Source organism: Erythrolamprus reginae, chromosome 2, assembly GCF_031021105.1.
Source record: "Erythrolamprus reginae isolate rEryReg1 chromosome 2, rEryReg1.hap1, whole genome shotgun sequence".
NCBI lineage: Eukaryota > Metazoa > Chordata > Lepidosauria > Squamata > Dipsadidae > Erythrolamprus > Erythrolamprus reginae.
This window is the reverse complement of record NC_091951.1, coordinates 195,712,445-195,738,528: the sequence shown is the minus strand read 5'-3', so window position 1 is coordinate 195,738,528 and position 26,084 is coordinate 195,712,445. Positions and strand designations below refer to the sequence as shown.

At 41.0% G+C, this 26,084-nt stretch overlaps 1 protein-coding gene across 3 annotated transcripts in view; it reads left to right on the top strand.

Moving 5' to 3' along the window:
* RAPGEF3 (Rap guanine nucleotide exchange factor 3) overlaps window positions 1-26,084 on the top strand; it is a 108,372-nt gene that overhangs the window by 78,750 nt on the left and 3,538 nt on the right. For all 3 annotated transcript variants that reach the window (XM_070741018.1, XM_070741017.1, XM_070741019.1), the window contains 17 exons: window positions 1,456-1,571; window positions 3,528-3,616; window positions 4,311-4,389; window positions 6,007-6,157; window positions 8,629-8,711; window positions 9,079-9,118; window positions 11,991-12,072; window positions 12,582-12,728; window positions 16,204-16,301; window positions 17,776-17,901; window positions 18,150-18,331; window positions 19,182-19,272; window positions 22,319-22,369; window positions 23,780-23,867; window positions 24,541-24,605; window positions 25,316-25,370; window positions 25,926-25,997. In XM_070741018.1, the coding sequence (XP_070597119.1) occupies window positions 1,456-1,571; window positions 3,528-3,616; window positions 4,311-4,389; window positions 6,007-6,157; window positions 8,629-8,711; window positions 9,079-9,118; window positions 11,991-12,072; window positions 12,582-12,728; window positions 16,204-16,301; window positions 17,776-17,901; window positions 18,150-18,331; window positions 19,182-19,272; window positions 22,319-22,369; window positions 23,780-23,867; window positions 24,541-24,605; window positions 25,316-25,370; window positions 25,926-25,997 (1,615 nt within the window). The remainder of the gene's footprint in view (window positions 1-1,455; window positions 1,572-3,527; window positions 3,617-4,310; window positions 4,390-6,006; window positions 6,158-8,628; window positions 8,712-9,078; window positions 9,119-11,990; window positions 12,073-12,581; window positions 12,729-16,203; window positions 16,302-17,775; window positions 17,902-18,149; window positions 18,332-19,181; window positions 19,273-22,318; window positions 22,370-23,779; window positions 23,868-24,540; window positions 24,606-25,315; window positions 25,371-25,925; window positions 25,998-26,084) is intronic.

The window sequence follows — 26,084 nt, the reverse complement described above, 5'->3', positions numbered from 1 at the left end:
AACAATCCTGAACATAAGAAAAATATAAATGAACTGAAATAAATGGTTCTTATTGGCTTATTTTTGCCACAAAAGGGCCACCCCCCCCCCTCGGCCTTGCTGTGTGCCATTATTGTCACTTTTTATACATATTTGGCTAGAAATATTTGGAATATCCTTTTGAAAATCAACCACATTGTAGCCAGAGAACTAATTTTATGAAAGAAATCCATTTTACTAAAAAAAAGTATGTAAGTTTGAAATTAACAGCATAATATTTATATAAATTGAAATAACTTTATGTGCAAAATAAACCAATATGCATCAATTTTTCCAGTTCAATTTTCATATCATTATGTTCAGAAATGTTCAAGCTACCAATCCCACACCAACTTTAGTAAAATAGAATGGATTTTGCAAGCAAAACTATCCATAAATTGAAAGAACTTTCACAAAAATGGGGGGGAGGCACATTTATGTGCAAAATAAACCAATAAGGATTAATTTTTTCAGTTCAATTTTCATTCCATTGTGTGCAGAAATGTTCAAACTTGTTTCCAGGTGAAAAAAGCTTTCAAAAAGACCAAATATAAGTACCTAAAATGATCAATTTGCAGTCCGGGTCAAATAGACCCAGGAACATAAGATTAGGGAGTTTTTCTAAACAGAACAGCAGGGTTAAGAACCTGGACATGGAACAAATTAAGTTCGTAAGTAGAGGTACCACTGTATATAAATAAAGTTCATAGTCTACTCTAAGTTTAAGCCATTAGGTGCTTAGATACTCTTCTGTCTTCCATTGTTTTTGTTTCTTCTCTGTTTCTTGTGGTTGTATCTTTTCCAGAGCTGAGTTACCCTTCTCTTTGCTTCAATTTTCCTGCCCATAATCTATTTTACTTGAATTTATTCTTTCCTAGTGGCATTATGTGGCTTTCAAAATGACAGTGAATGCAAATTCTCATGTTGGATGACCTCAACTACTGTAATCAACAGCTGGGAAAAAAAATCACACATTGCACAATTGTCTGCATCGTTGCCTCTCTTTGTATTGGTCGAACGCAAATCGTACACAAACTCTAATAGGCCACTTCTTCTCTTACCTCTGACACATATTAACCAGAATCAATTGGAATATTAGAGCAATGATGCAGACTCCCAAATAGGGGGGAAATAGGTATTGTAGATTACCCCACCCCTGTCCTGCTAAATTCCAACAGTTGCCAATCTTGATGCTAGAGTAATTGCAAATATGTTTCCCTGCTTTGATGTTTGAAATGAATCTATTTGGATTTCATGCCTTGTGCCAACACTGTGATAAAATTACAGGGACAGGGTGATTGGGCTGCCCAAGACTTGCATATGGATGTCAAATGTAGTAAATAATTGAAATTGATTTACCCCCCACCCTTCCCTTTTCTTTTCTTGGCTCGTGTGCGATCATATAAGCTAGCGTATAATCATTTGTTTCTTTGCTAGGATGTCGAAGCTAACACCCTACGGCTGAAGGAACATGGAAAAGTGGTGCTTGTTTTAGAGAAGAATTCACAAGGCAGTAATTCCAGTCACCTTGCTGGGACTCTGGGGAGCAGTAGGTAACAGCAATCTGCCCCCTTCATTTCCCTGCTCCTTGCTCTGATGTACCTGCCTCCTTGTTTCCACCTCCTTCCCTTTTCCCTTTCATAGGACAGGGAATCTTCCCTTGCAGGCTGTCTCTTCTCCGGCACCCCATGGGTTTGATAGGGAACTCACTGATTCTTCATGAATGTGATGCTTAAGTTGCTTTGTTTCGCTAAGGTTTATTGTGCAAGTTGCCTTGTTGCAAACTGCAGGCTGATTGTGTTGCTGCGTGTGCTGCTTTATATACAGTATAAACAAGTGTAGGGTCTATAGAGGGAGTTCTCGACTTACCACCGCAACTAAGGCCAGAATTTTTGTTGCTAAGTGAGACAGCTGTTAAGTGAGTTTTGCGATGAGTTTTGTTATGACTTTTCTTGCCACAAGTGAATCACCGCAGTTCTTGGGTTGGTAACATGGTTGTTAAATGAATCTGGCTTCCCCATTGACTTTGCACAAAATGTGATTGCATGACCCTGGAATATATAGAATAGAATGGAATAAATAGAATGGAATGGAATAGAAGAGAATAGAAAAATATAATAGAATAGATAGAATAGATAGAATAAATATAATATAATATAATGGAATGGAATGGATAGAATAGAATATAATAGAATAGAATAGATGGAATAAATAGAATGGAATGAAATGGATAGAATAGAATAGAATAGAATAGATAGAATAAGTATAATATAATATAATGGAATGGAATGGATAGAATAGAATAGAATAGAATAGATGGAATAAATAGAATGGAATGGAATGGAATGGATAGAATAGAATAGAATAGAATAAATAGAATAAAATAGAATAGAATAGATAGAATGGAATGGAATAAATAGAATAGAATAGAATAGCAGAATTGGAAGGGCCTTGGAGGTCTTCTAGTCCAACCCCCTGCATAAGCAAGAGAACCTATACCATCCCAGGCAAGTGACTGTCCAGCCTCTTCTTAAAAGCCTCCAGTGATGGAGCGCCCATGATTTCTGGAGGTAAGCTGCTCCACTGGTTAATTGTCCTCACTGTTAGGAAGTTTCTCCTTAATTCTAGGTTGCTTCTCTCTTTGATTAGTTTCCAACCATTGTTTCTTGTCCTGCTGCCTGGTGCTTTGGAGAATAATTTGACCCTGTCCTCTTTGTGGAATACTGGAATACTGCTATCATATCACCCCTAATTTTTCTTTAGACCTAGCTGGACCCCAAACCTGCAGCCATTCTTCATATGGTTTAATCTCCAGGCCTTTGATCATCTTAGTCGCTCTTCTCTGAACTTTTTCCAAAGTCTCAACCTCTATTTTGCAGTGTGGTGACCAAAATTGGTTGCAGTATTCCAGGCATGGTCTTACTAGGGTCTTATAAAGCAGCACTGATACTTCACGTGATCTTGTTTAAACCACCCAGGATTGTATTAGCTTTTTTGGTAGCTGCTGCACAATGCTGGCTCATAGTCAGATGATCATCCCGTAGGACTCTTAGGTTCCTCTCACAGTTACTGTTTCATAAGGATGAAACAGTTGCCAAGCATTTGAATTTTTATCACGTGGCCATGACGATGCTGCAACAGTTGTAAGTGTGAAAATGGTCGCAAATCACATTTTTGGTACCGTTATAACTTTGAAAGATCACTAAACAAATGGTTGTAAGTTAAGGACTATCTGTACTTATTTATTTATTACATTTGTTTGCTGCTCATCTCACCACAAGCCAACTTACTGATTATAGGCTGGAGTAGATAATTATTGTCATCATATGGGGCTAATGTGAGGAAAACCCTGCAAATGCAGCGAACTTGTGGGTCCTTAATTGTGTTCCAAAAGGGCTTCCAAACTTGATAAGTTGTAGCTGTTTTGTAGATGTTAGCTAGGTCTCTTGAGATTGGTTTCCATGATATAATTGCCACTTTGGATCCCAGTATCATCTTCTTTCCTTCAGATATTCAGTGATGGCTGGAACCCCTGAAAAAATACTTGATTACCTATTGGAAACCATGCGTTCAGACTCTACCCTTTCTGATCCTGTTGGTGAGTATAAAATAGCAATAATAATCTATTTGTTTAGAGCAGAGATCGGCAACCTTAAACACTCAAAGAGCCACTTGGACCCGTTTCCACAGAAAAGAAACACACTGGGAGCCACAAATACCCCTTTGACATCTAAAATGAAGATAATACTGCATATATCATTTTAAAAAAAAAATTATGCTACGTATTTAAAAACAAACCTATAATGTGTTGCATTTATGAAATCAATTATCTGCTACAAATAAAACATTTTTATTTCTGCAACAAAAGCATTTTGAACTCTGAAAAAAAATGGGTTTAAAAGCTCAATAAATCACATGCTGGTGGGTGTCGCATGTTGACGGTTGTGATGCATACTTTGAGTGACAGAGCCGCAGCAAAGGGATGAAAGAGCCGTGGGTTGCAGACCCCTGGTTTAGGGAATCATACTTTGTCTGGATGGACCCTCAGGTCTAATCACATAGATAGTCTTTAGATAGGAAGAACATCCTTGGACTTTATTTTAATGGGAGTGGGGGGTGGGGTCCTTGCTACTTGGTCAAGTGATCAATGGTTGGTCTTGTGTTGGAACATGTACGAGCATTATGTCAAGGTGGAGGAGAGTGCGAATCTTCTGTGCTAGCTGGCAGTAGGTTAGAACAATAGGTTGCCTAAAAGTCGCAATGTTTCACAATGGCTTCTCTCTTCTCTGCAGATACATTTCTGGGAGATTTTCTCCTGACGTACAGCGTGTTCATGCCGACGCCACAGCTGTGCCGAACTTTGCTCCAACAATATCCTTCCTGGTTGCCTCTGCCTTGGATCTTAGAGGGAGAAGCCTAGTCAGCAAAAGGCTTTCTTTGGAGTGAGGCTGCCCTGGGTTGGTTTAACAAAGAAGGTTACAACTCCCTCCATGCATCCTAGATTGTTGCAGTGCAAAGGAGGGGAAGGGATAGCACATCCGGAGGGCCAGGTTTGACCTGAAGTCTGTTAAGATCTTACCTTTATGCTAGGATAAAGTTCCTCAGCTAAATGCCTCCCAGATGAATTAAATTACAACCCGCCACCCTCCATTGTTCTCAGTCTGTTGGGGAAGCCACACTAGGCATGTTATAACAAAACAGAGGACCGGGTTTCGATTTAAACTCCCCAGCAACATCATGTCAATCATCTTTCATATATTGTTTCTTAGTTCCCAGCAAGTTTGATATGACAGGAAAATTCTTCATATCTTGGGTATAAACACAGATTTGTATAAATTTCCAATATATTTTTTCCTTGAAGTATCCTTTCTCTAACTTTCCATGATGTAAGCATTGATGGTAATGAGAATATATAACTCTAGGTCACAAAATTTTGTATTAGGATGGGGAGTGGGTGTGGGGAAACACAAGAGCTTCAAGATGGCGTCTCGGTCAAGCTGTCTATCACCAACTTTCCCCAGTGTATCATCTCCCAGAGGTGCTGAATTGCAACCTTCCATTTTCTACGTGGAGACACAAGATGGAGAAGCCTTGTCTACAACTTATGGAGGGGCTGGTCAGCTTAGGATGAGACCCAGGAACACAAAGGCCCATTGTTGACACCTGCTGGCATCTCACTACTGCCACATTTGGAACAGAGTGGTACCTCTACCTAAGAACGCCTCTACTTACGAACTTTTCTAGATAAGAACCGAGTGTTCAAGATTTTTTTGCCTCTTCTCAAGAACCATTTTCCACATACAAACCCGAGCCTCTGAAACTGTAACTAGAAAAGGTAGGGAGAAGCCTCTGTGGGGCCTCTCTAGGAATCTCCTGGGAGGAAACAGGGCCTCCACCCTCCCTGTGGTTTCCCCAATTACACACATTATTTGCTTTTATGTTGATTCCTATGGGAAAATTGCTTCTTCTTAAACACTTTTCTACTTAAGAACCTGGTCACAGAACAAATTAAGTTTGTAAGTAGAGGTACCACTGTATATCCAACAACATTTGATAGTTGGCTATATAATATCCCTTGATATTTTTAATCTTATACCACAATGGACATTGTGGGCAAGTTAATATGCCAGCTCCACATGCTTTTATCCTAAGATTTTTATTAATATTGATTGTTTCTCCATTGCTTATTTGAGCCCTATGGCAATCATTAAGTGTTGTACCACATGATTCTTGACAAATGTATCTTTTTCTTTTATGTACGCTGAGAGCATATGCACCAAGACAAATTCCTTGTGTGTCCAATCTCACTTGGCCAATAAAATTCCATTCTATTCTATTCTATTCTATTCTGAAAGCCTGCTAGATAGTGCTACCATGTGAAGAAATCAAATCTCACCTCCCCCCCCAAAAAACCCCTCTCACCCTCAGAATCTGAATGGGGTCGATTGCATCATTCTGGGCATAGGCTTCCTTGACTTTTTCATTCACCTTCCATTCGGAACCTTCCGAGGGCTCGGAGCAGGACAAAGCTGCCTATATTCTGGGGAAAAGGCAAAAGATCCTGTGGCTGGTCAACCAGTGGGTGTCCCTGTATGGACGGCTGCTACAAGCAGAGGCCTGTGCTGTGGCCTTTTTGCAGGTAAGGGAAGGTTAGTGAGGACACCAAGGCAGTTTTTAGGGAGCAACGCAAGGGGCAGTAGGGCTGGACATCAATGGCAGTATAGCAAGAGACAGTGGCCCAAAAAATTAAGGGAGATGGAATGTTCAAAAATGTGAAAAATAAATAAATTGCCATGGCTTGGGATGCATGTTTTGCCTGGATACCTGTGAAAATAGGCAATTTTTTTCTCTCTCTCTGAGGTTCATATGTGATGATGAGTATTATTATGGTTCGTTGCACAATCAGCCAGATGTTTAGGCTGGATTTGGCATATTTTGTCTACCGATTGAGAGGATCTGGGATAGGAAGATGTAGGATGTTTGATGGTATTAAAGATACTGTCACAGGATGTAAGCAGTTCCACATAGGGCTGCCTTTGGCAATTGATGGATGGCAATTTTGTCAATGGTGGTGGTATTCAAGTTGTTTAGGATGATGAGAGAGCCAGGGTGGTGCAGCAGGTAGAGTGCTGTACTGCAGGCCACTGAAGCTGACTATAGATCTGCAGGTCAGCAGTTCAAATCTCATCACCGGCTCAAGGTTGACTCAGCCTTCCATCCTTCCGAGGTGGGTAAAATGAGGACCCAGATTGCTGGGGGCAATAGGCTGGCTCTGTTAAAAAGTACTTTTGCTAACATGTTGTAAGCCGCCCCCAGTCTAAGGAGAAGGGTGGCATAAAAATCAATCAAACCAACCAACCAACCAACCAACCAACCAACCAACAAACAAACAAACAAACAAACAAACAAACAAACAAACAAATAATGATTATGGTTGGTTACAGTCAGCCATTTGTTCAGACTGGATTTGTCATTTTTATCTACCTATCAAGTTCTTCCCAAGTAATGTAATGTATTGGCATGGTATACATGTGGAACCAAGCAGTGTGGCATTTGCAATTGACAATTAGAAATTGTCAATATCGATGTGCACATTTTCTAAATGCCATCCAAGATTTTTCAATAAGGCACCCAATGTGCTGATAATCACTGAGACCACTACATTTGGTTTATGCCATAATCTCTTAAGATCTGTATTCAAAGCTTGATATTGTGTGATCTTCTCCAATTCTTTGTCTTCTATTCTATTATCCCTGGAGATGCCATATCTCTGAGTCTACGGAGAGGGGTGGCATACAAATCTAATAAATAATAATAATAATAATAATAATAATAATAATAATAATAATAATAATAATAATATAAATTGCCCGCACTTTCTTCTTTTCAGCCACAGTTACATCTGGTGGGTTACATGTGTCAGGATTCTATCAATTTGCATTCAGAAATCCCACAATTGTTATTATTACATGATGCCCAGCTCTGGGTGTTTGCTGGGAAAACCCAGGCCTACTCAGGCATTCACATAGTACACATACATTTATTTATTTATTTATTGGATTTGTATGCCGCCCCTCTCCGCAGACTCGGGGTGGCTAACAACAATGGTAAAATAACATGTAACAATCCAATTTAATAAAACAACTAAAAACCCTTATTATAAAAAAAAACAACAACATACACACAAACATACCATGCATAACTTGTAATAGCCTAGGGGGAAAGAATAACTTAACTCCCCCATGCCTGGCGACAAAGGTGCCACATTAATCCCAGTGACTGGTTAGGCCACATTAATCCCAGTGACCGGTTAGGTCCCACAGAGTTGGCCTTCTCTGGGTCCCATCAGCTAGACAATGTTGTCTGGTTGGGCCCAGGGGAAGAGCCTTCTCTGTGGCAGCCCTGGCCCTCTGGAATCGGCTCCCTCCAGAGATTCGTACTGCCCCCACCCTCCTCGCCTTTCGCAAGAACCTCAAAACACATTTATGTCGCCAGGAATGGGGCAATTAGATCAAGCCCCCTACCCCTGTTTATGAGATGTAATGTGTGGTTGTGAATGAATTGGCTGCCTGATTTAAATATATATGGGATTTTAGGAGTACTTTTTAATTAATTAGATTTGTTGTGTTGTTTTTTTATCCTGTGAGCCGCCCCGAGTCTTCGGAGAAGGGCGGCATACAAATCTAATTAATAATAATAATAATAATAACAATAATAACAATAATAATAATAAGAACAACAACCAACAACTACAATAATAATAATAATAATAAAATAATGATAATAATAACAACAATAACAATAATAACAATATAATAACAACAACAACAACAACAACAACAACAACATGTATGCATACAAAACCTCACTTTCCCCAGCAATTTCTGCAGCTGAGATTATTGGAAGTACCTAATCTCTCTCCTAATTTCACTGCTGTTGCCACCATAACTTTATGCTATAAAGTGGGCTAATGTGTCCCACTTTTACATAAGTCATACTGGTTGTCTAGCATTCTCCTCTCTTATTGTGGACTTGGAAATCTGACTTGCTCCTCTCCAAGATAGCCTGCCTTGCTGGTTGTTCTAATCTGTGTTGGTCAATATCTTGCAGACCATGTCAGAATGTGCAACTCAAGATGCTCGTTTGGGGCCCCTGCTTCGAGAGCAAATACAGGATCGCCGGAGAAATCGCGTGTGAGTCTCCTATATCATCTCAAACTGTCTTCATGGTTTGTGTGCTGTTAGAAAAAAAGAGCCTAGTCATAAGTAGGACAATCATGGCAAAAAGCCCAATTTTCTAGGAAGTTTGAACACAGGTATGGGCAGACGTCAAGTTAAACAATTGCGGCTAAATGTTTGCATAACAACGCAGACGTGTTGATATATACTTAGGATTAAAGAACTGTAACAGAGAACTGTAGAACAATTGAATGAGCCGTTTGTTGGGCTACTTGAATTCTTGCAGTTTTAGTACTGCTGCTGTGTTTTTTCAAAAACAAAGCCTCTGGCAGTCTGAGTAACTGTTGTAATATGACATGGACTTTTCTCCTCTTTTGAATAGGGTAGAAAATGGCAGCAACTGTGTGTCCCCAAAGCTGCAGGTAATTTCTTGCCTCTAACAAGAGGTTCTTTAATTACTTTCTAATCCTTTATCTGAGGGATGTGAAACTCAAGGCCCACAGGCCAAATTTGGCCCATGCTTAGATCTGGCCTGTGTCCCCCCCTCTGGCAACAGTGAAGGAGCAGTCTTCAGTGCCTCTGCCAGTGAAAATGGAGCTCAGAAGGGCTGTTTTCGGCTGTGATGGCCTCCTGCAAACCTCTGCTGATGAAAACAGAGCCTGGAAGGGCCACAGACAGCCCTCCCAAGCTCTGTTTTCACTCGCAAAGTGCTGGGGCCACCACAGGCACTTCTGACACGAGTGACATTGAGCTGGCCACGCCCACCCTGGCCACGCCCCCTGCCCCTCTCAGGTCAAACACAACCCTGATGCAGCTCTCAATGAAATTGAGTTTGACACCCCAGCTTTATCAGCAGTTTATTTATTATTTATTAATAGGAATTTTATGCCGCCCCTCTCTGAGGACTCGGGGTGGCTCACAACATATCAAAACAATATACAATATACATATCTGAAGAATCTAATTAAGACAGCTAAAAAACTTACAAGTAAAATCATTCATTCCCATTCACACAACAAGACCTACTACACTTGTTGGCCAGGGGGCTAGGCTAATGGCCCCAAGCCTGGCAGCACAGATAGGTCTTTAAACTTTTACAGAAGGCGAGGAAGGAGGGGCAGTGCAAATCTCTTGAGGGAACTGATTCCAGAGGGCTGGGGACCCCACAGAGAAAGCTCCTCCCCTAGGTCCCACCAACCGTCATTGTCTAGTTGATGGGACCCTGGAGAAGGCCAACTCTGTGGGTCCTAACCGGTCGCTGGGACTCATGTGGCAGAAGGTGGTCTCGGATGTAATCTGGTCTGATGCCATGTAGGGCTTTATAGGTCATAACCAACACTTTGAATTCAGTCCAGAAACCAATCAGCAGCCAATGCAGTCCACGGAGTGCTGGAGAAATATGGGTATGCCTTGGAAGGCCCATAACCTCTCGTCCGGCTGCATTCTGGACGATTTTAAGTTTCCGAACACTCTTCAAAGGTAGCCCCATGTAGAGGGCATTGCAGTAGTTGAAACTCAAGGTGATAAGGGCATGAGTGACTGTGAGTAGAGACTCCCTGTCCAGATAGGGCCGCAACTGGTGCACCAGGTGAACCTGGGTGAACGCCCCCTCACCACAGCCAAAACCTTTAACCTTAGATTATCTACAGTTCACCTCTCCCCATTTCTAAGTGGTCTGTAAAGAGCGTGCATAAGCGCATCATTGTGCCTACCGTCCCTGACCTAATGTCCTATTGTCCTTTATCATTACTTTTTACTTATGTTTATACAAACTACTATCCTATACATGTTTGACAAATAAATAAAAAAATAAAAATCAAGGAAGGAAGTAGGTTACAAGGAATTGAGTCCTTTGGCACTGGGTGGCATAGAAGTCAAATAAATAAATAAATACAAGACATTTGGATCTGCTACCACATGGTGAGGCTTTCCCCTTCATTTTATGGCAAACAACTCATCTTTTCATTGTGGCATAATACTTCTACTATTCAGGGTCATGCTTTCTTTCCCTGCCGTCGTCTTCACATCTTATCGTAGAGTGCTAAAGGAAAAGGAAACCAGGAGATGAATTCATCCCACTTTCTTTTTAAGAGAAAATAAAGCAACTCAACATTTTCTCTCCCAACCCTCTTCCCAAGGGTATCTGACAAAAAGCCAAATCCTGTTATCTGAATTACATGGCTTAATCCTGGCATAAGAACGTGTAATGCTCAATTTCTGAAACACATTTTACTTTGCTAATTAAAGTGAGAGAATAAAACACTTTATCTTAGCCACTTTAAACCCTGTTTTATGGCCCATCACTCAAATTTCTATTATTTCATCCAACAGAATGTATGTGTTTGCTAGCCTATGACTAAAAACGTGCATTTCTAGGAAACTTGAATTTCCTTCATATATCTAGATTAGTGTTTCTCAACCTTGGCAACTTGAAGATATCTGGACTTCAAATCCCAGAATTCCCCAGCCAGCATTTGCTGGCTGGGGAATTCTTGCAGTTGAAGTCCAAATACCTTCAATTTGCCAAGGTTTGGAAATTGATCTAGATAGAGGAAGATTGGGAGAGAAAGAAAGTTCACTTAGTGATTGTTTGACGTTACAGTGGGATTGAAAAAAGTGATTTACGACCATTTTTCACACTTAACGACTCTTGGCGACTCATGTGACTCATGGTCACATGATCAAAATTCAGACTGCTGGGCAGCTGACTCACATTTATGATGGTTGCAGTGTCTCAGGATCTCCTTTGGAGACCTTCTGATAAGCAAAGTCAACGTGGAGGCCAGATTCACTCAAAAACCTAACTACTACTACCTTAACTACTGCAATGATTGACTTAATAGTGGCAAGAAAGGTAATTAAAAATAGGGGAAAATTCACTTAACAAATGTTTTGCTTAGCAACAGAAATGTTGGACTCAATTGTTGGTCACAAGTCAAGAACCACCTGTATTTTTGGACACCCACATTTGCATTAAGTATTTTTTTAAGGGACTGATGTGTGCGATATGAGAAAAGGACTCCTCTGTTAAATTTTAGTGCGCATTAGCCTTAAGCATCCATTCGTATTGTGCTATAATTTCCTGCATGGTATGAAATGTTTTCTGTCTCTTCTTCCTCTTCTTCTTCTTCTTCTTCTTCTTCTTCTTCTTCTTCTTCTTCTTCTTCTTCTTCTTCTTCTTCTTCTTCTTCTTCTTCCTCTTCCTCTTCCTCTTCTTCTCCTTCTCCTCCTCCTCCTCCTCCTCCTCCTCCTCCTCCTCCTCCTCCTCCTCCTCCTCCTTTTTTTAATTCCCAGGTCAGGAACGTTGTGAACTGGTTTGCCATCCAAGAAGAACCTTTTCTGAACAACAGTCGTGCCATCCGAATCAAGGACAAAGGTCATTATGATTTCCTTGCTTAGGATTCAAACTGCTCTGCTCTGACAATTGATTTTTCATTGCATAATCAGAACAATTATTCGTGTACCAAGATATGGGAGCTTGGCTCCATCAGAGGATGGCAAGGTTTTGATTAGCTCGATGGGTTAGGGCAGTGATGGTGAACCTTTTCGGCGCCGAGTACCCACACTGATTCATGCTCCAAAGCAGCTGAAACCCAAAGATCAGTTGGCTGATGCATGCATGCCTGGTTTTGGCATTTGGGGGCCCATTTTCAGGCTGTTTTTTGAGCCCTTTTCAGGCCATTTTTCTGGGCCATTTTGGAGCTATTTCCTGTTGCTCCAGCACCCAGCAAAACCAGCTGGCGGAAACTCCCAGAGCAGCTGGTGATGGTGCGTGTGCCCATGTCTGCCATACGTGCCATAAGTTTGTCATCATGGGATTAGGGTATGTTCTATAAGGAACAGCTTCTATTGGTAACACTCTTTCCTTTCCATCTTTTCCCATAGTTTCATGTGACATATACAGGCCTGACTATTCCTGCCTTACCAGACTGCTACAGGTGAATGCCTCAGTTAAGGAAATCATTGCATCGTTAGTAGACTGTCAGGACTGGAACAAAGATTGGATCCTAGTCAAGGTTAATTCAGCAGGAGGTGAGTCCACTGTAAAATTTTAGGTCCTGTTTCCATGGGAAGATAATGAAGCCATGCTAGCTTTGCAGGAGTTACGTGGAGATGTCAGTCATGCAAATGTAGTAATAGCCTTAGCACTTAGACTTATATACCACCTCACAGTGCTTTACAACCCTCTCTAAGTATTTTACACTGCATTGCACACTGTTGGCTCATATTTAATTGGCTCTACATTAAGACACCAAGATCACAGTTACTGTTATTAAGCTTAAATGAAATTGGAGGTACAAATTTTGGGAGATGGATACTCCTGCTCTATATGCAGTGACAAATTTATTTATTTACTTACTTACTTACTTACTTACTTACTTACTTACTTACTTACTTACTTACTTACTTACTTACTTACTTATTAGATTTGTATGCCGCCCCTCTCTGTAGACTCGGGGCGGCTAACAACAATAATAAAAACAGCATATAACAAATCTAATATTTAATATTTTTTTAAAAAACCTTATTAAAAACCAAACAACCAAACAATTTTATAGGCCTAGGGGGAAAGGATATCTCAGTTCCCCCATGCCTGAAGACAGAGGTGGGTTTTAAGGAGCTTACTAAAGGCAAAAAGGGTGGGGGCAATTCTGATCTCTGGGGGGAGCTGGTTCTAGAGGGCCGGGGCTGCCACAGAGAAGGCTTTACTCCTGGGTCCCGCCAATCGACATTGTTTTGTTGACGGGACCCGGAGAAGGCCAACTTTGTGGGACCTAACTGGTCACTGGGATTTGTGTGTCAGAAGGCGGTCCCGGAGATATTCTGGTCCGATGCCATGAAGGACTTTATAGGTAATAACCAACACTTTGAATTGTGACCGGAAACTGATTGGCAACCAATGCAGACTGCGGAGTGTTGGTGTAACATGGGCATATTTAGGAAAGCCCATGATTGCTCTCGCAGCTGCATTCTGCACGATCTGAAGTTTCCGAACACTTTTCAAAGGTAGCCCCTTGTAGAGAGTGTTACAGTAGTCGAGCCTCGAGGTGATGAGGGCATGAGCGACTGTGAGCAGTGACTCCCGGTCCAAATAGGGCCGCAACTGGTGCACCAGGCAAACCTGGGCAAATGCCCCCCTCGCCACAGCTGAAAGATGTTTCTCTAATGTGAGCTGTGGATCGAGGAGGATGCCCAAGACAAATGGCTCCGCTATAGCAGTGCTGTCCTGGAACAACTGAGAACCATATCCAAATCAGTGTTGATCACAGATGTATTTTAGTAGAGTCAATACCATTGCAGAAAGAATTCTTGCATGTTTAAAGCTAAAGTGTTTGAGGCAGGGAAGAAGAACATGCAGGTTGGTTAGTTTCCATGAAATCGTTCTGAAACCTCCTTTTCACATTTCTAGCCAAGATTTATAATCCAAGGAAATCATTTCTCTAATTTTAAAAAATTGTATCAGGAAGGCAATGCTTGAATCATCTATTACAGAATATTGTCCATGCAGCACTTTATCAATTTGGGGACTTACCTGAAGCACCAGGAGAAGAACAGGGGTGACATTAGTAGAGTGATTCACTAGGACACACTTCTAATTTTCAAAGAATTTAAATCCCGTATCAGTTTAATCATGCTATGCATCTGATGGAATTAAAAGCTTCTGGCTTTTAACAAAACGTGTTCGTCTAAAAGGTGCTCCCGGAAGTCTTGATTTTTCTTCTTCTCCTACAATGAGCTAAGAGAAGACTTAAGTTTACCTACCACTGTTACTGTGTGGTTTGAAACTTGTTTATCTACAGCACTGATCTATCACGTTGAATGTTGGGTCAGCTGTTGTTTGTATCTATTCTCTCATGCTTCAAACAGCCTGGCTTCCTTCAGGACACAAGAAGGAAAAGGGTCACGTGTGGATTTATTCTAGGTCCATCAGATAAGGACAAACCGCCCCTCTTGAAGTTCTCCTGGGTTGTCTGCCACGGGGGCCCAGGCTGGTTTTCCCATAAACCCTCCAATCAGTTTCCTTCTCTTCACACTCCCTCCATTTCCATGTTTGTGCCGGGAAACCTATGATTCCTTTCTCCACCCCAGCACAGCCTGGCTCCTGACCATCTGCCAAACAGCTGTGTCAAGCCATGGAGCAAAAAGTCTCAATGAGAAAAAAAAAATCTTATTTTCTGTTTAAATGGCATTCGGCTCCCCAGGAGTGGGAAGGGCAGACCAAATCAAATGATAAAGAACAGAAAAGGGGTGATCATTTAATAGCAATAGCAATGGCACTTAGACTTATATACCGCTTCACAGTGCTTTTACAGCCCCCTCTAAGCGGTTTACAGAATCAGCCTATTGCCCCCAACAATCTGGGTCCTCATTTTACCCACCTTGGAAGGATGGAAGGCTGAGTCAACCTTTAGCCAGTGGTGAGATTTGAACTGCTGAACTACATCCAGCAGTCAGCAGAAGCAGCTTGCACTATTGCACTCTAACCACTGGGTGCAGTACTGCACTCTAACCACTGCACTCCACCAAGGCTCATTTAACCCTTTGATCCATGCATCTTGCAGTGGGGATGAGAAGGGAGTTGCATGTGGATGTACATTTATATGTGTGCCACAGCTGTTGATCCCTGGCTGTCACTCATTCTCACATGCAGCCCTTGAAGACCATTACTTTAAGGTTTGTTTTGTAAATGCAAACCCACATGCCAGTTAATGTGATGGAAGGACCAGCTACTATTTGATTCTCAAGGAGAAAAAAGATTTATTATCATGACTGTGAAATGGGCCTCTTTGAAGAAGAATCAGTAAAGTGTGCTAAATTTACTGGCTAGGTAAGAGTTAATAAAGTGAGCTGTAGTTGTCTAGAATGGTTGTGGAAGGGAAGGCAGAGACTTGACTTACAGTTAATATTGATGTTTTGCCCTATGCCGCCTCCTTGTGGCCAGTTGAGAGCGAATTTTATTTATTTATTTTATTTATTTATTTATTAGATTTGTATGCTGCCCCTCTCCAAAGACTCGGAGCGGCTCACAACAATAAAGCATAGTACAAATCCAATTATTAAAACAGTTTAAAACCCTTAATGTAAAAACAATCAAACATCCCAAACATCCCATGCATAAAACGGACCAGCCCAGGGAAATCAATTTCCCTATGCCTGACGGCAGAGGTGGGTTTTTAGGAGTTTGTGAAAAGCAAGGAGGGTGGGGGCAATCCTAATCTCTGGGGGGAGTTGGTTCCAGAGGGTCGGGGCTGCCACAGAGAAGGCTCTTCCCCTGGGCCCCGGCAGACAACATTATTTTGTCGACGGGACCCGGAGAAGGCCGACTCTGTGTGACCTAATCGGTCGCTGGGATTTGTGCGGCAGAAGGCGGGCCCAGAGATATTCTGGTCCAATGCCATGACGGGCTTTATAAGTCATAATCAACACTTTGAATTGTGACTGGAAACTGATCGGCAACCAATGCATTTTATTTCTCAACCTGCTTTCTCACATTTGATTTTTGCAGATAAAGTTGTATTGCCCATGGAAGCTTTTGGTGTGTTTACATCTCTGGGATTGAATGAGAGAATTTTTGCTGTCAGTGTTCAAGAGCTTCACAACTTGGTGAGTGTTCCTTGTAAATACACGTAAGGGGAAATTTCTCACATATTTTCCTAACCCTGGTTATTGTTATTACCACCCTCTCAGCACAATTATCAAAGATATGAACCCTGGTATAGAGAAAATATCTGGAAGAAACTTTACAACACAGAAAGTAGATTCCAGACACACACACACACACACACAAACACACACATAAATATTATACTGATTTGAAGGGATGAAATCCATGAGTTGCATGAAATTGGAGACGGGGCAATATATACCAAGACCAAGGACAGAGTATCCCAAATTAGAATAACAAAGTTGTAAGGGACCATGGAGGTCTTCTAGTCTAACTCCTGCTCAGGCAGGAAACCCTTCACCATTTCAGACAAATGGTTATCTAATCTCTTTTTATAAACTTTCAGTGTTGCAGCACTCACAACTTCTGGAGGCAAATTGTTCCACTGATTAAATGTTCTTACTATCAAGAAATATCTCCTTAGTTCTAAGTTGCTTCTCTCTATGATTAATTTCCATCCTTTGCTTCTTGTCCTGCCTTCAGATGCTTTAGAGAATAGTTTGACTGGACTCCCTCTTCTTTATGGAAGCCCCTCAAATACTGGAACACCCAGAGCTTTATCTGTACATCCTTCATTTTTGAAGCAAGAGACTGATCAAATATATGCTGTTTAATGATTTGGGTCTTCGGCATATGGTTTTGGAGTCACCGTTCAGCAATAGGAAGGCAGAGTTATCCCTAAGTGAAGATGTTCAGTCCTGTGCCCTAGATTCCAAGCAAACATCTAAAGCTCCTAAAAGCGGTTGCAGGACAGTTAAGGTTGTAGTACAGTTGTATGCAATAGGTGTGGTAGGATTAATATATCTTTATTTCTAGTGTGATCTGGATTAGGGTTCAAACATTTCCTGAGGTCCCATTCTAGTATGCACAGTGCATGGCATCGGACCAGAATACCTACAGGATCGCCTTCTGCCGCATGAATCCCAGCAGCCGATTAGGTCCCACAGAGTTGGTCTTCTCTGAGTCCCGTCAACTAAACAATGTCGTCTGGTGGGACCTAGGGGAAGAGCCTTCTCTGTGACGGCCCCGGCCCTCTGGAATCAACTCCCCCCTGAGATTTGAATTGCCCCCACCCTCCTTGCCTTCCGCAAGATGTTGAAGACCCATCTATGCTGCCAAGCATGGGGGGATTAATTCCCCCCCACTTTTCTGACTTAAACACTTGAGATTGGTGTGACTGTTTTAGAATTGCTAGTTTTTAACAATACGGGTTTTTAATATAGTTTATATTGGATTTGTATTCTATTCTATTTTATTGTTGTTGTGAGCTGCCCTGAGTCTTCAGAGAGGGGCGGCATACAAATCCAATAAATAATAATAATAATAATAATAATAATAATAATAATAATAATAATAATAATAATCTGTACATAGCAAAAAAATCCCATCCTTTTCTCTTTTTTGCTTACAAAGGCGCCTCACCCTGAACAACTTGGCCCTAGAACTGGCTCCTGGGAAAGTTTGGATTTCATTAGTTCAAAGGACCTGGCTAATCAGTTCACCGAGCATGACTGGAACCTCTTCAAAAGCATCCATCAGGTAAGGGAGTTCTATGGACGCTCTATTTGTTTACTTACAAAGATTGATGCTCCCGATCTTGCCATGAATTATTCACCCATCCTTGTTGGATTTGAACATAGATTTCTATCACTTTGTGTCTTAACATCAAGGCAAGCAGAGATCTTAGCCCATTTTGCATGCTCGTTTGAAAGAGAAACCGGGGCAAGGCCTTGTGTTTTAGGACTGAAGTTTGGGAGAAATCCCCTGACTGTTGTGCTTTTTCTAAGGTGGAGTTGATTTATTATGTGGTCGGGCCACAGAAATTTCCCAGTGCAACCACAGCCAATGTGGAGCGTTTCCTACGTCGTTTCAATGAGTTGCAGTTCTGGATCACCACTGAGCTCTGCCTTTGTCCTGATGTTATCAAAAGAGCCCAGCTGCTCCGCAAATTCATCAAGCTGGCTGCACAGTAAGAATCTAGTAACTACGAAAATATCCGGTTAGAATTGGATGGATTCTGGGTTTTTCATGAGTTCCTTGAGGTCTATCAGTCAAGACAAAAAATAATTATGCTATAAGATACCTTTAGTATCAGCTCATACATTTGTTCTCCTCCCCAGATAATAGTTTATATTCCTTTCATAGAAAATTCCATTTTGGGGGGATTTCTTCATCAGCTTTCCTACTTTCAACTTTCTGATTTAAAACAGTGTAATCCCGGAATCCAGCCAGCCTGACCCAAAGGCAAAAGATTGAGTGAGATATCATCCATAACAAGCAGGTTGTTTTAATTCCTGCCTTGTACAGTAGTACCTCTAGATACGAGCTGCTCCACATGCGAGTATTCCAAGTTACGAGCCACGACGGGAGCGAAATTTCTGTTCGACACCCGAGCTCAAATTCGGGATACCAGCCGAGCTTCCACTAGGTGGCACAAGAATCCTTGCTTCTGGTTATCTCGGCGGGGAAAAACAAAGTCTAAAGGCATTCGTTCGGGATGCAAGTTGTTCGACATACGAGCTCGGTTCTGGAACGAATTAAACTCACATTTAGAGGTACTACTGTACTATTATTCACCATCACAATGATTCTCTCCCTTAATTTAAGGCATTGAAACCTCACCTTGTACATCCTATTTTACTTTTTGGAGATTTCTGAAAATGAAGTATATGTTTTTTTCTTTCCATGGGAGTGAAGTTGATACTCTAGGAATGGCGCCTCTGTTGTTTTTCCTTTTGGAAACACTTGCCAATTTATAATCAGTTTTGTTATGGATTTCCCTTCTTTGCTGAATGGTGTTTCTGTATGTTTGGTTTCAGCCTAAAAGACCAAAAGAACTTGAATTCCTTCTTTGCTGTGATGTTTGGCCTGAGCCACTCGGCCATCAGCCGCCTTTCTAGGACTTGGGAGGTATGTTTCTACTCTCCAGAGAAGGGGAAACAGTTTGTTTGTTTGTTTGTTTGTTTGTTTCTTTCTTTCTTTCTTTTTTTCTTTCATTCGTTAGTCCAATACACAATGAGGGTTTTAGTGGGTATATATCTATATACACATAGTAAAATACATAATGAAGGTTGTAGAGATATTCATAGTAAAATATATCTAAGAAATAATAGAAAAGAAGATATAGTAATAGAACATATCAATGAAAGAATAGAAGAAGAGATATAGGAATAGAAGAAAGGTATAGGAGATATAGGAGGGCAATAGGACAGGGGACGGAAGGCACTCTAGTGCACTTGTACTCGCCCCTTACTGACCTCTTAGGAATCTGGATAGGTCAACCATAGATAATCTAAGGGTAAAGTGTTGGGGGTTTGGGGATGACACTATGGAGTCCGGTAATGAGTTCCACGCTTCGACAATTCGGTTACTGAAGTCATATTTTTTACAGTCAAGTTTGGAGCGGTTAATATTAAGTTTAAATCTGTTGTGTGCTCTTGTGTTGTTGTGGTTGAAGCTGAAGTAGTCGCCGACAGGCAGGACGTTGCAGCATATGATCTTGTGGGCAATACTTAGATCTTGTTTAAGGCGTCTTAGTTCTAAACTTTCTAGGCCCAGGATTGAAAGTCTAGTCTCATAGGGTATTCTATTTCGAGTGGAGGAGTGAAGGGCTCTTCTGGTGAAGTATCTTTGGACATTTTCAAGGGTGTTAATGTCTGAGATGCGATATGGGTTCCCAACACATGAGCTGTATTCGAGGATGGGTCTGGCAAAAGTTTTGTAAGCTCTGGTAAGTAGTGTGAGATTGCCAGATCAGAAGCTACGTAGGATTAGGTTTACAACTCTTGAAGCCTTCATCAACATGCTTGGTCTGAAACTATTTTCCTACATTAACTTAAACTGTGTTCAGAAGAGCAGTTCGTTGTATCTTCCAATTTCACACTCACCACTTGGAAAGACTCTTCCCAGACCTTTTATCATTTTTCTGGAGTTCTAGTTAAGGAAGTGAAGGGACGCAAAACAGCAATCACAGTCTGATTGTATGTGTTTATGGGCTATAGGGATGATTTGACTATAGAACATCTATCTCTCCATTCATTGCTAAAGTTGATTCAGCTGAACTGGTTAGTTAGTTGAATACCTTCTTCCTCTCTCTCTTCTGTGTGTGTATCCCTCTTGAAGCTGTGCTTAGTTTCCAGATCGATGGAGTATACTGATCAAGGATATGTGTACTTCGTTTGTGTAGCCATAATAATGAGTTCGGGAGGCAGACCTGAAAAGCATTATGATGTGAACAAGATTTTCTGGGAGGGAGGTTCATTAGCAGGCCTTAACAATCAGTTACTGGAAAAGAAGTTAAGGATCCTAGCAAAATTAAAGGAATTAATGGAGGAGCATGTTTTCCAGTAAGTATCTCAAATAAGTAAGGAATGCCCAGAAAGGAGCACCTGGGCTTTTCCCCATTGCCATTTATTTATTTACTTATTTATTTGCCAACCATCTGTCAGGCAACTCTTTTCACAAGAAGTTAGATTCTTAGAAACTAGGAAGAGAGTGATGAGCCATATAATTCCAGAACAGGAAAACATCTGCCTGTTAAGCATTTCATATTTGATGCAGTGAATCAACTCAAGTTGACATCATAAAACAATGATAAATCAAGTATGGGTACATGCTTTAAAAACTGTCTTACTAAACCCTTTAATATGTCCAACTGTGGGCATGAGGGAGAGATGTTGTCAAAAGTTGTGAAAGGATTACACTGTTGCAGCTGTATAATCTACCAGCCCCCAAGCTGAAGTAAATTTGGCTCAAAATAGGTCCAAATGAGTATTTTGGGGGGATTTGGAAAGCAGGTGACCCTGAACTGGGTTGTTGAAGAAATCCACCATCCTCATATGGTGGTAACTTTTGGGAGCACTATGGAATAGTATTTATATGGGGAAGATATCTATTTGTGGTGAACTTGATACAGAAGAGTGTACTTTGGAACAATTGCAATTAAAACAGTGTTTTCAAAGCAGAGGAAACTACAAAACCAAGTTGACATTTTCATTTAAAAAATAATTTGCAGAGAAAAACATTGGATGTGTTTGAACATTGAACTATTGGGAATTTATACAACTTACATTGTAACCCTGGGTAGTTTATACCCCTCTCTGAACTAGATAAACAATGATTCAAATATAAAAACAAACAATCATTAACAGTGGCCTATCTCACATTCATGCCCTTCTCGCAATAGGATGTCTACTCATCCTAGTCACCAATACAGCAAATCAGCAAATCAATGGTGGATTGCTACCAGTTTGGACGAGCCAGTGGCGGAAATTTGGCCCCACTTGCTGAACTGGTAGTGATGGCCACCTGCCATATACCCAAACTGGTTCCCTGGTTGCCGCTGCTTGGAAACAGCTGGCAACAAACCTTCCACACATGTGCAAAGGCTTCTGCACATGTGGAGAGGGTCAGATGTAATATGCACGCACGCACTCCCGAACCGGTAGGGAAGGTAAAAGAAACCCACTTCTGCAGCAAGTGGGTTATTTGCATGTTCTGCTACAGTTGAGAAGCTACGAAATTTGCCCTTAAAAATGTTATTGAGCACAAATTGGTAAGGCATCCTTGGGTAGTTAAGGCTCACAGATGATTCACATCCTTTTTAGTTCAAAGGAAGAAAATTAATCAGGTTGAGAAACCATATTATTATATGAACTGAGTCATCTCCTTTCTTGACAGAATGTGATTTATGCCAATAAGCAAGGCCTTTCTTGGTCAGTTTAGGCTGACCTCTTTGTCCTCTTTTAGTAGCTTTTCTTGAGAGATCTAACAAAGTTGATTAATGTTGTTCTGCATACATATGTAAATTCTACCTATGGGTTTAAATGTCCACTCTCTCTTTTCATGGTGCAGAGTCCTCTTTTGAACAAAAATAAGTTGAATACATTCCCCAACTTTCTGCACTAACTTATTGGCCATTTCTAACAATTCTCCCTTTGACTTTTCTTCATCTCAGAAACTTCCACACAAGATGAGAAAGCTATATGGCACTATGGAACGGATGTTGGTGAGTGGAGAGATGCTCCTTTTTGTACTTGGACGTGTTGATTTCTTCTCTCATTTTACATAGTACCCCACTCTGTTTCCCATTTTACTGATGGGGAACTGAACTGGTGTTGAGAAAGTGGCTTACACCAGTTTTATATTAGGAGTTACAGCTAGAGTTAAGAGGAGTAGTTTTAATGTTAGTCAGAATATTTACATTTTGATTCTGAAGTGGTCAACAGTTTATCTGTGGATCCTTCAGTATTATCAGTATCCATATTATCTGTGAATCCTTCTACAGAGAGATAGTAATGCCTAGACTGATGGAGCATAATTTACCTGGACCAGGTTCTGAACTATTCAGCACCACCTTCTCTTTCTCTTTTTAGACTTTTTCACAAAAATATGAGCTCACTTATTTGTGTTGGTCAAATTTAATCTCTCCCTGAATGGATTCAATGAGAACTCAATTTCTTTAGCTCTTGATTTCAAAATCTGATGAGGAATTCTGTCCTTTAGTAGATGAATGGAAATCTATTTCTAGACCTCTGAAGATCTGAGGAGATGAGCAGTATGAAAGAGAATCCCTTATGTAGGCTCAGCAAACTTTTCTGGAGACTGGGTGCCACTGTGCAATCTTGCATTAGGGTACCCACCTACCCACTCACTATTAAATATTGTCCAAAATCATAATGATATTGCCATTATGAGACTTAACACTTAAATTCCAAGTAGCATCGAATCTCCATTTAAATTATTATTATTATTTATTAGATTTGTATGCCGCCCCCCTCCGAAGACTGTATGCAAGATTTGGGCACTGCAGCATGAGGTTTCCTGTGAGAAAGTGATTTAATGAGGCCTAACTGGTTCCACCACTACACCACCCCCAAATATATTATTCTGAATATATATTTAGGGACTTTGCATAAGCCTGGAAGCTAGCAGAAGACAGCCCGAAGCTTTATTTCTCCTTTTTTGCAGCTCTTGAAACCACCTCCTATATGATACTACAGGTTTTTTAATAGTATGGCATCATCTGAAGTCTGGGAATGCGTGAAAATGTCATAAAGTAATCCCTAGAATAGATGAATCCACTAGAAACAAAACTAAGCAAAGCAAAGAAAAGAGAAGTGATAAATAAATTGCAAGATGATCAGGACACCATAGTTCCAAAATGAGATTTTTTTTTAAAAAAAAAGTCAAAACTGAGTAACTTTTCCCAAAGTCCAGCTCTGCTCATATTTTGTATACCCTCAAAGGGATAAGTATGGCCATTGGCTTCCAAAATATTGCCAGTGCCTGCTAATTCTTCAACCTTTACAATGCAGATGAAGCCACACAATTGAAAAATGGTTTGAAGGAGTCAATAGTCTTCCTAAAGCATCTTTGACTACAAACATCCTATCTGATATAACCTTTTTCTTTCCAGGATCCTTCTTGGAACCATCGTGTTTACAGATTGGCTGTGGCTAAGCTGTCCCCACCCATGATTCCTTTTATGCCCCTCCTTCTTAAAGGTACAACTGCAAGAATCCTATCGAATATATACAGGTGCAGTTTTAAGTAACTGACAAATAAAGCCTCAACCAAAGCTAGTTCAGAGGTTCTAAAGCATGGAATGTAATGCAGCTGTCATGGTTGAACCACTTTTGAAATGTTTAGGTCTTATCGCTATTCAACTTGCCAAATAACTGTGGGGAGTGTAGAGGAGAAAGAATGTAGGTGCTTCAGAGATGGACCATGAGAGACAATATCCACCATGCAGGTGTTTAACAGAAAGATGAACCGTTCTCAAAACAAAAGGATGATTCATAATTGGACAATGTGAAGAACCAAGCTGTTGCTTAACTATACAAGCATTGCACAGGAAAAACCAGAGTTGGTTTTGATTCTTCAGTACCAAAAGAGTATCTCCAATAAAGTTTTGCTTTTGGGATTTCAAAGTCTCTGAGCTTTTCTTGGATTTGTTAGTTGGACTGCTGAGAGCAGCTACATTGAAACCAAAGAAGCTGCTGGCAAATTAATTCTGCATTTTTGCCTATGTATATATTTAAGAACTTACCAAAAGTGAAGCTTGAGGAACACTTATTCAAAAAATTTCAAGATTGTCCTAGAATTACAAAGAGCAAAAGGTCTCAATTTCTTTTTTCTTTTTGTAACGAATGATGGACACCTGCGTTCACTTTGCAGATATGACCTTCATTCATGAGGGCAACCGTACCTTGGTGGAGAACCTTGTCAACTTTGAAAAGCTGGTGAGTAGAGATGCGGGGTGGAGAAAATTAGAATAGACTTGCTCTTGTGCCTTTTTGTGAATGACATAGATCAGGGGTGTTAGACTCAAGGGCCAGGGACTGGATGCACCTGGTGGGGTACTTAGATATGGCCCATGGGACCCACCCCTGGAAACAGGGAAGAACTGGCCCGCGGTACTTCTGCCAGTGAAAACGGGCTCCCAAGCTCCATTTTTGACTGCCAAAGCCTCCTGCAATCCTGTGCCAGTGAGAATGGAGCTGGGGAGGGCCACATGCATTTCTCCTGAGCTCCATTTTCATTGGCAGATGGTTGCAGGAGGTGTGGCAGCCAAAAATGGAGCTTGGAAGGCCATTTTTGCTGGCAGAACACTCAGGCCACCACAAACGCCCTTGATGAGTGACATCAAACTGGCCATGCCTGCTCCCCACCCCACCAAGGTCAAACACAACCCTGATGCGGCCCTCAATGAAATTAAATTTGACACCACTGAAATAAATCATTCCATGGGGGGGGGGGGGGGGGGGTTAATCACTAGCTGGTAAAAAAACCCCAAAACTATGCTTTCTGAGATTTTGACTGCAGGTCTTGGGACCTTCAGCATGCATGCATGCTGTGTTAGCCGTTTTTCAGTCTACAAATAGCTTGTTTAGAGAAAATAGAGAGAGCACAAGTGAATAATCTAACACATGCCCATATCTGTCCTGTACAGCGTATGATGGCCAAAGCTGTTCACCTTGTACATCACTGTCGGAGTCATCCCAACCGTGAGTATAGAAGAGTGCTGGGTTTGGGGGAATTGCGATCAGTGAGGATCAAGGAAATCAAAGCCTACACACACTGCAGTTTAGAATAGTTTAGAATAGGTGCACAAATAAAGTGGCCTGATGAAATAGAGTGAATTTCTCCACCCCCTTTCATTTTACAAAACAGTTTTCAAAACAAGCGTACTTAACTAATCCGTAAGGTTAAGGTATCATCTATTTTTTTTAATGCCAATTAAAAATTAAAATTTTAGCTCGTCTCATCCCTAAGAAAGTCATACATTTGACTAGGAAAGATTTACAGATGATCTGAGTCAGTAGGTAAGAGAGATGCATCGAGAGAGAAATAGCTTTCCTGGCTCGATGTTTTATAAGGATGCTTGCATGATAATAATAAGCACTTCTGTTAGAGCCGGACTGTTCAGGAACATAGAAAAATGTCTTTGCAGAAGACAGAAAAGCAGAAGTTGGCAGGAGCTGGCTAGGAAATGACATACTTTCCTCCTCTGTAAACCTCTGACTTCTCATTTTCCTTTTCCTTTTTCTCCCTTTCTCCAGTTCCCCTCTCTCCCTTGCGGAGTCGTCCGCAGTACCTCTTGGAAGAAGCCCGGGCAATGCGTGCCTCAACCTGTAAGCAAGTGAATTGTGGAAGGGGATCTCCTGTACATTGTTTAACTGAAGACTTTTCCTTTGAAACCATCAAGTTATTGCATAGTT